This window comes from Prunus dulcis, unplaced genomic scaffold, assembly GCF_902201215.1.
Source record: "Prunus dulcis unplaced genomic scaffold, ALMONDv2, whole genome shotgun sequence".
In the NCBI taxonomy this organism is placed as follows: Eukaryota; Viridiplantae; Streptophyta; class Magnoliopsida; order Rosales; family Rosaceae; genus Prunus; species Prunus dulcis.
This window is the reverse complement of record NW_023010465.1, coordinates 1-9946: the sequence shown is the minus strand read 5'-3', so window position 1 is coordinate 9946 and position 9946 is coordinate 1. Positions and strand designations below refer to the sequence as shown.

At 35.2% G+C, this 9946-nt stretch overlaps 2 protein-coding genes across 2 annotated transcripts; both read left to right on the top strand.

Annotated features, from left to right (window-relative positions):
• Positions 1–1192: 1192 nt before the first annotated feature.
• LOC117613652 (1-aminocyclopropane-1-carboxylate oxidase homolog 1-like) lies at positions 1193–2920 on the top strand. The gene is made up of 3 exons (XM_034342244.1): positions 1193–1584; positions 2025–2358; positions 2483–2920. The coding sequence occupies exons 1-3, from the start codon at positions 1193–1195 to the stop codon at positions 2729–2731; spliced, it is 975 nt and encodes a 324-aa protein (XP_034198135.1). The 3' UTR covers positions 2732–2920.
• A 3185-nt stretch (positions 2921–6105) lies between these two features.
• Positions 6106–7735, top strand: LOC117613653 (1-aminocyclopropane-1-carboxylate oxidase homolog 1-like). Its single transcript, XM_034342245.1, has 3 exons — positions 6106–6497; positions 6939–7272; positions 7394–7735. Exons 1-3 carry the CDS (start codon positions 6106–6108, stop codon positions 7640–7642), a joined length of 975 nt encoding a protein of 324 aa, XP_034198136.1. The 3' UTR covers positions 7643–7735.
• Positions 7736–9946: the final 2211 nt, after the last annotated feature.

Here is a 9946-nt window from a genome sequence, read left to right as displayed (position 1 = left end):
ACGATAGGTTCTTTTTCATGAAATTTCACAGAAAAGGAAAGCAGCAGAATTCTTGCTCATCTTATCAAGACATAAATGGTAAAATGTTAATTGTCCTAAACAAGAAGAGTCAACATTCTGCTTATACGCGTTGGCTTGCCGTTGTTGTTATGAGTCGACATGCTGAATGAGAAACTTTCTGGTGTCTTGAGAGTTTGGGTATGTTTTTATGTGTGTTTTCATGAGAGTTCGAACATAAAATTACTGGTATGCAAATAAAAACTCTTTTAAACTAAGCTAGACCGCTTTTGTGTTTGTTCTCTGGCTATTACCTTATGCTTGTGCATTCATATGTTTTGGGGATCGTTACATTCCTACGCGTATGACATGAGTTTTCCTGAAGCAATTTCACGTTATGGTGGATGTTTCACGCAAGGGCTGAGCACAAGAATCTTCATGTTTATTAAATATTATATACCCGACACTACTTAAGCAGTTATTTTCTGAATTATGAATTGATTAACCCTTGCGTTCTAGATCTTCAACCAATTTACTATTCTACATAGGGACTAAATTAAAGTATAAATAATTGAAGTAAATGAGCGTGGGCGCGTGACGCACTTACGTTTTTTTCTTTCTCATTCTTTGTTTTTTCGTTGACTAAAACCAGATGATCAAATAATGTTATGTCTAAATTTGTCAAACCTGTGGGTAGACAAATTAAACTAGTCTAAACAATTACGGAAAATATATTGCTTTGTTGCTATTGTATTTTTGGGGTCAGAAAACTGATCAAACAAAAAAACAAATTGAAAATGTTGTCATCGCTGATCAAACTGAATGCCCATTATTAGGGATTAAAGATTAGCTAAAATGTAAGGGATTTCAAAGGCATGACTTGTAAAACAATTTATAATACATGTTCCATCATTCCGCATTGAAAATTCAAACTTTGGGATGAATGACTTATCTTCTTGGGAATTCCTGCGGAGCCTATAAATACTGCTGTGCATTGTTGGACAAAAGCACTAATTAGCTCCTCCTCCTACAAACTTCCTTGAGCTTTGTTCCCCATCATCCTCTTATATATCTCCTCGTACTCCTCTTCTGCTTCTACTTTCTAATTAGCCAAGGGCTTTTACAGTTTTATACTTCAGAGTCCATTTGTTAATCACGTACATTTTTTGATCCACAACCAAAAAGAAAATAAAAAATGGTGGCCGTAACAAGAGCAGATGAGAGGCTGGGAAGTGGTGCCCTCAGTATCCCAACCATTGATCTTAAGAGCATCGATAGCAACTCAGTTTTACGAACTGAAGTTGTCGAGAAAATTCGAGATGCATGTGAGAACTGGGGTTTCTTTCAAGTTCAAAACGGAATTCCTGTTGAAGTTTTGGAGAGGATGGTGGATGGGATACGTGAGTTCCATGAGAAGGAGAATGAGCTTAAGAAACAATTGTGTTCAAACTCAACGGATTCTGGGAACAAGGAGCAGTATATGTCCAACAATCGCTTTTTCAAATCTTCACAGGGAAACTCGAGGGATTCGTTTGTGTGCTATATGGCTCCTGATCCAACCAAACCAGCAGACGAATTACCCTCAGTGTGCAGGTATGCATGGCACTACATATTAAATAAATTTTTATATATGTAATATTATAATACACTCTAGTCTAACCATGCATTTAGGGTTGGAGAAATTTTCTTTGTGGTGGTAACATGGTAACATCATAACACGGGTTTTGCATTTGCACGTCAAAAAATTTACGTTTGGCATCCCATATTATTTAGAGATGGATATGTAATCCGTGGTTCTGATTTACATAGTCTACCCAATCTCTAACATGCAAGATAATACATGTCTTGTGAAAAATAATTTCCTTATAATACATAAGTTCATGGAAGTTGATCCTCTTTTATACATAAACTAAAATCTGTACATGACTTCCCTGCATGGTTAGTTTATAATTTGCACCTTTTAGTGTTTTACCATTACTTTCATCATTCGGTAAATGAAATTGATGAGTGAACTTGATGACTTCGAGTTGCAGAGATATAGTGAATGAGTACTCAAAGCTAGTGAAGGATTTGGGATTTACTTTGTTTGAGTTGCTTTCTGAGGCTCTTGGGCTTAAGCCAAACCAACTTAAGGACGCATACATGGACTCTGTTGAAGGGCTTTCTATTATGGGTCACTACTATCCACCATGTCCTGAAACAAAATTGACTATGGGCACCGGCAAGCACACTGATGGCTGCTTCATCACCGTACTTTTACAAGATCAAGTGGGTGGCCTCCAAGTTTTGTATGAGGATCAATGGATTGATGTTCGCCCCATCCGTGGAGCTCTTGTCGTCAACGTTGGAGACCTTCTGCAGGCAAGTTCATTATTACAATTAGATAGCCAAATTTTTCGTTGCATGAAATCTATCAATACCAAATAATAAAAAAGATTATATATATGAAGTTTAAATAAACTTATTATGTGTTGTTTTTGTGCAGCTCATCTCAAATGACAAGTTTATTAGTGTTAATCACAGAGTTATCGCGCAGAGTGTAGGCCCAAGAGTTTCTGTGCCAACCTTTTTTAGACCACATGCAGAAAATCCAAAAGCTTATGGACCAATCAAGGAGTTGTTATCAGCAGAAAATCCCCCAATCTATCGGGAAACTAATGTTAAAGATTATCTGAAGCACTATCTCTCAGAACTGGTAAAGGGGAACTCCGCATTAGATAATTTCAAGCTATGAGGGATAATAAAAGCGCTTTGCTTTTGGTTCTAGGTACCGTTGTTAATTTCTCTGTCATCGTGGCTCTGTTGGCTGCAGGCTGTGCCTCTGGTCCTCTCCTATGGCTAGGTTTTTTTATTTTTCAGTGTCCTTTTGCTTTTTATGTTAAGCCCATTTGTTTGGTCGTCCTATTTGTGGTCTCAAATTGTCTGTCTGAGAGTCAATTATTGTTATGACGTGTATGCTCTTCTAATAAAAGTACTTTTGGAAACAAAGAAGATAAATAGTACAACTTTCTTGTAGCGTGTGATGACATCAGTTTTAAGCTATGAAGGGATAAAAGGGCTTGGCGTTGTCGCAGGTGCATTGAATTATTTGTTACTCTTTACTCTGTTCTCTGTCATCGTGGTCGTTGCTGCCGTCAACTCTGTTGGCTGCTGGTTGTGCCTCTGGCTGCTGGTTTTGTTTTCTATGAGGGGCCCATTTGTTTAGGCCTCTTATTTGTGGTTAGATTTTGGTGGCGAGTTTGTCCGTTGGACTTGGTCCTCTCTTCTATTTATATTTCCATGACTATTTTGCTCTATATAATCCTTGCTTTAAGACTATTTTAATGGCTAAAAAAAAAAAAAAAAACCATAAAAACATACACACCAATTTGTAATACACATAATATAGATATAATTACCTAAACAAAAGGTCAAAATGAAGAACACATGTATAAATGAAGAAAAAATGCATGGGCAGAAATATAAAATTGGGTTGCCTTAACAATAAGAAGACAAAAAAAATGTATATGTAATATGCATAAAACTCACACATCGAATCACACACACACATAATTAAAATGTCATGGAGTTCAAACCTAAGACCTCTGGTCTACAAGATCAGACTCTTTTTCACTCGGCAAGAACCCATTAGCTTTACCGTTCATTTTGCTCCTGAATTTCTCCACCCATTAATATGTTTTCTTTGGGTGATAGTCTAAACTAAAGAAGATGAGGTTTCTCACATACAACACGCACACTTAACTAAAATGTCATAGGGTTTAAATCTGAAAATCTAGCCTACAAGATCAGGCTCTTTTCCACTCGACTAGACCCCATTAGCTTTACCATTCATTTTGCACCTGATTTTCTCCACCTAACAAAAAGAAGAAGTTGTTCACACTGCACGCACAAATAGAACGTTCCAAGAGGCTAACAGCATACTAAAAGAATAACTCGGAAATAATTTTCTGGGATCTTATTTGAAAGTCCATTTAAAGAAAATTCATCTCCGACAATAATAACTAAGCGTATGTAATTTTTCTTATAGTCCAATTAAGCTTGTATATTAAATTTGAAGGAAGAATCATAAAGTTTGAGTAGTGGCACGTAGTAACAAAATTTTCTTGGTCACAAAGTAATAAATTACTTTACTTTTCTGGAAGTAGAAATTTGCTGTCGGATGGGAGAAAACGTTTTGACTTTAGAACATATAGCAAACTGATGCTGGCACCTTCTAATTGGATGGTCAAGGTTTCTGTTCACTAGCTGAAATTGCAATTGCGACATGTTATAAGTGAATAAATTTATAAGATTGATTGAAAATAAATTAGCAGGGAAAAGATTGTTGGTACCAAGTATACCTAGTATTGATATTTGGTTGTTGGTTTTGTTTGGTCGATATTATTATTATTATAACCAATAATTCTTCAAATACATATATAATACAGTATTAGACCGGTATTGTTAAATTTCAGAGAGATGGTCAACAACCCACTATTAGTAACACCGATATTATTATAAAAGACCTCGGTTATATTAGTAATAGAATCATTCATTTTATGTTATATTTTATTTAGTTAATTTTCTAATATGAGAATGTAACTTATATTATTCAACAGATACTACAGAACAATCACTTTCTGAATATGAATTGATTATAAGTGTTGCTTTCTAGATCTTCAATCAAATTCCTGCCTGAAGTATGAACAATTGGATAGTAAATAGGTTCGGCTATATATTGTTATTATATGCAGCCAGTCTTTTTCGTGATAAAATAAAATTATTTTTGGCTGCACAGGAAGAGATCTATGTCCTTTTTATCTTTTATTTATTTATTTATTTTTTTTCATTTTGGAATTCTTGTGCAGCCTATATTATATATATACAAAAATTCTCCTATACGGATGTTTGGATGTTATTATCGTGCGAATACCATGTATTTTTTAATACACTTCTTTTATTTCTTCTCTATTTACAATGGCATCCGCATAATAATAACTTGTGGACATCTATATATAGCTCTACTTGTTAATCACGTACGTTGTTTGATAAAAAATAAAAAAAATTTGTTGGCCACAATACGAGCAGATGAGAGGGAGAGGGAACTGGTGCCCAATTAAGTATCCCAACCGTTGATCTTCAAGGCATGACTGAGCACTAGAATCTTCCTTTATATCAAATATTATATATTATTGTACCAGATACTACTGGGGTAGGCAGTTCCTTTCTGAATTATGAGTTGATTAACCCTTGCTTTCTAGAACTTCAACCAAATTACTATTCGAAATAGGGACTAAATAAGCTTTGGTCCAATGACGTGCTTTCTAGGTTGAATTACGTTTTTATTGTCTAATTTGTTGTGCTGACCTTTTTTTTAAAACAGATTTGCCAATGAATGCTCATTACTGTTAATTTTTTTAAAATAATAATTTCAGTCAAATTTGTATCTTTAATCAAAATTAGGTGTTTTGGGATATACTCATTGGTGCATAGGCAAATTTAACTACGTGATTATTTGTCAGAATTTTATTTAAATACATGTTTTTAAGGTGCATATGCCTCTACGTATATTATGGAACTTGCGAAATTCGTAGGATGGGTGGGTCTTTGTCTTCATATTTTTTTTCAAACTTACCCCACCTATACACAATCTAGGTAAATTAGGTAACTTACCTTACCTATACACATTATATATATAAACCTATACGGGTACACTAAATTATTCTAAACAATACGAAAAAAATATCATGCTTGATATGGGAACTTTTCAAAATTGATATGGTTAAGTTGTCATCGCTGACCAAATTGAATGACCGTTATATGAGGAATAAAAGAAGCGAGGTTCAAAAGAAAGGAGAATCCTGGTCGTAGGGCATGAGTTGTAAAAAATTAAAAATACATGTGTGTCATTACAGGCATTGAATTCAAACTTTGGTTTGGAATTCCTGTGCATGCAGCCTATAAATATGTTGCTACACATTATAGGCCAAAGCACTAACTCCTCCTCCTCCTACAAACTGCCTTAGTAATATCTCCTTATACCCCTCCTCTTCTGCTTGTACTTTCTAATTAGCTTGTCTATTTGTTAATCACGTACATTTTTTGATCCAAAACCAAAAAATAAAAAAAATGGTGGCCGTAACAAGAGCAGATGAGAGGCTGGGAAGTGGTGCCCTCAGTATCCCAACCATTGATCTTAAGAGCATCAATAGCAACTCAGTTTTACGAACTGAAGTTGTCGAGAAAATTCGAGATGCATGTGAGAACTGGGGTTTCTTTCAAGTTCAAAACGGAATTCCTGTTGAAGTTTTGGAGAGGATGGTGGATGGGATACGTGAGTTCCATGAGAAGGAGAATGAGCTTAAGAAAGAGTTGGGTTCAAACTCAAACGATTCTGGGAACAAGGAGCAGTATATGTCCAACAATCGCTTTTTCAAATCTTCACAAGGAAACTCGAGGGATTCGTTTGTGTGCTATATGGCTCCTGATCCAACCAAACCAGCAGACGAATTGCCCTCAGCGTGCAGGTATGCAGCGCAAATTTTTATTTATGTAATATTATAATACACGTCTAACCATGCAATTTAGGGTTGGAGAGAAATTTTTTATTTATGTAATATTATAATGCACTCTAGTCTAACCATGCATTTAGGGTTGGAGAGAAATTTTCTGTGTGGTGGAAACATGGTAACATGGTGCTACCATATATTATAACATGAATGAATGAGGACTTTATACTTGGTACAATATATACTTATTGTATAGTAGGTTGAATCGGTAACATCACATGGTGGGTTCTGATAATGGATGTCCTCAGAAAAATAATTTCCTTATAATGCATAACTTCAAGGAAGTTTATCCTCTTTTATACAGAAACTAAAATCTGTTGCACCTTTTAGTGTTTTACCATTATTTTCATCATTTGGTAAATGAAATTAATCAGTGAACTTGATGACTTCGAGTTGCAGAGATATAGTGAATGAGTACTCAAAGCTAGTGAAGGATTTGGGATTTACTTTGTTTGAGTTGCTTTCCGAGGCTCTTGGGCTTAAGCCAAATCAACTTAAGGACGCGTACATGGACTCTGTTGAGGGACTTTCTATTATGGGTCACTACTATCCACCATGTCCTGAAACAAAATTGACTATGGGCACCGGCAAGCACACTGATGGCTGCTTCATCACCGTACTTTTACAAGATCAATTGGGTGGCCTCCAAGTTTTGTATGAGGATCAATGGATTGATGTTCGCCCCATCCGTGGAGCTCTTGTCGTCAACGTTGGAGACCTTCTGCAGGCAAGTTCATTATTACAATTAGATAGCCAAATTTTTCATTACATGAAATCTATCAATACCAAATAATAAAAAAGATTTTATATATGAAGTTTTAATAATCTTATGTGTTGTTTTTGTGCAGCTCATCTCAAATGACAAGTTTATTAGTGTTAACCACAGAGTTATCTCGCAGAGTGTAGGCCCAAGAGTTTCTGTGCCAACCTTTTTCAGACCACATGCAGAAAATCCAAAAGCTTATGGACCAATCAAGGAGTTGTTATCTGAAGAAAATCCCCAAATCTATCGGGAAACTAGTGTTAAAGATTATCTGAAGCACTACCTCTCAGAACTGGTAAAAGGGAACTCCGCATTAGAACATTTCAAGCTATGAAGGGATAAAAGGGCTTTGCTTTTTCGTTTTGGCTACTATTGTCTGTTGCTCTGTTAGTTTCTCTGTCATTCGTTGTCGTTGGTGGCGTCGACTCTGTTGGCTGCAGGCTGTGTCTCTCATCCTATGGCTTGGAGTTTTTAGTGTCATTTTCACTTTCTATGTTGGGCCCATTTATTTGGGCGTTTTATTTGTGGTATAGTTTTGTTGTTGCTTGGTGACGAGTTTGTATATGTTGTTGGTGTTGGTCCTCTCTGATTTTTTCAGCAGCTTGTGTTTCTCTCTTGCGGTCTCAAACTGTCTGTTTGAGTCAGTTCTTCTTATTACGTGTATGCTCTTCTAATAAAAGTACTTTTGAAAAGAGAAAAGATATTTGTGAAGTTGATGCCACATATAGTACAACTTTCTTGTAGTGTGCGCTGGTTTGGTTTGGTTAATAGGGAAACAAAGAGCATGGCCTATCATTTGAAAAATTGGAATATTTCTTGCTCATCATTTTAATTCAATGTGTACTCTCATCATCCTTTCTAATACTTGACACATGTTCATTGGCATAACCATATAGTTAACTCTTTGTTTTGTATTTTTAGAACTATAGTTATACTTATAGACACGTGTCAAGTGTTTAGAAGAGTGATAATTGTATACTTTGAATAAAAGTGGTGAGTAAAAATACTCTCCTAAAAAACAAGGGAATAATGGGCGGATGAAAGAAAAAAAAAAAGAAGATAAAATGATACACTAAAAAAAAAAAAAAAAAAAAAGTTCCCAAAATCTTCCGGGAAGCTGATTTTTAAGAGTATATATGATGCATCATTCCTAAGAAAGATCAAAAGGAACCTGCCGACAATTATAGTACATTTCAAGATATGATGATGCTATCTATTTGTATGTGAAAGTCCAGCATAAAATTTGCTATAAAATAAAATAAAATAAAAGACTTTGTTAGGCTCCCCTTCATACTTAAGCTCATGTAGAATCTATTAAAATTTCAATTGAATATATGCTGTAGAACTGATGCTAAAAGCATTTGAAGATAAGTTGGAGCGTTGCGCTCGTAAGGTGAAAATCGAGAAGCTGCAGGTTTAAGCCTCGAACTCAGAATCGGACCTATGATCCGTTGTTTCAAAGAGAACGACGTCACAATTAAAACTCATCACTTTTTTCCATCTTTTTTGGCATTTGATGTCGTTTAGTTTTTGAGCTAATTTTTTGCATTTTCCTTTTTATTTCCTTTTTGGATTCCTAGGGTTTCTAGGAACTTGAGGTAGTATTTAAACAAACTTTGGCTAAGTTGTTTAGGGTTGTTATTCCTATTATCATTCAAAAAACTAGAAATTTTCTCAATTTTGGTGAATTCTAGACTTTGATTCTCTTTGGCTAATCGTATGATTATCTTTCGTATTATCAAGATGCTTCAATACAACTTTAAAAAACCTCATTAGCTTAACCTAAAAACAATCTTGATGAAATAGATATACCTTGAAATAATCAAATCATAATTAACATAAAAATCTCAAAATAGTATTTTTCTTTCTAATACTACAAGAGGTGCTACATTCGATTTCCGCTCCCTAATTCCCTTGACAAAAAAACCAGAAAATATAAATAATCAGTGCTAACATGGTAACATACAGTCTTCAAGTTCATTTGTTATCTTTAGATGCGAATCTATGAATTTTCTTCCGAAGGTTGCCGTGTAAAAGTTCTAAAAAAAACTTTTTGAGAAAAAACACCTGTCAAATAAAACTAGAAAAAAAAAAAAAAAACCACCCATAACAATGAAATAATACTATTATCATTCATAATTTATGAATAGAAGAACATTTTTTTATTAATTTAAAAAGTCACTGATGGTATGCATGTTTTATATTATAATAATATAGCAGCATATATATATTTAAAATTTGCCTGTATATTTTAGTGTTTCCTTTTGACTGGGTACTGCTGCTGGCCGTTGCGGCGTTGGAATGGAATGGAAGCGGGGCTGCCCATTCTGTCTGTTTAAAAAGAATAAAAAATTTAAACCTGATTTGCTGCCTTGCTGGCCTTCATTCAGACTTTTCCACAGACAGGTGGTGGGCGTTCCAGCACCAAGTGGTCAAGATGACTGACTTTTGAGGTATAGTGGCGAGGTGGCGTTCGCTTCTGGAGGATTCAACACGTCAAACTTAGGACTCAACACACTAATTTTTTTTTGGTTTACAAGGATGGCCGAACCAAAGTGACGTTATCCAAAGGGATGAATTGACCCCGCCGTTTTCCCCAACGTGGGTCTTCCTCTGACGACGGCTAATCGGCAAATAA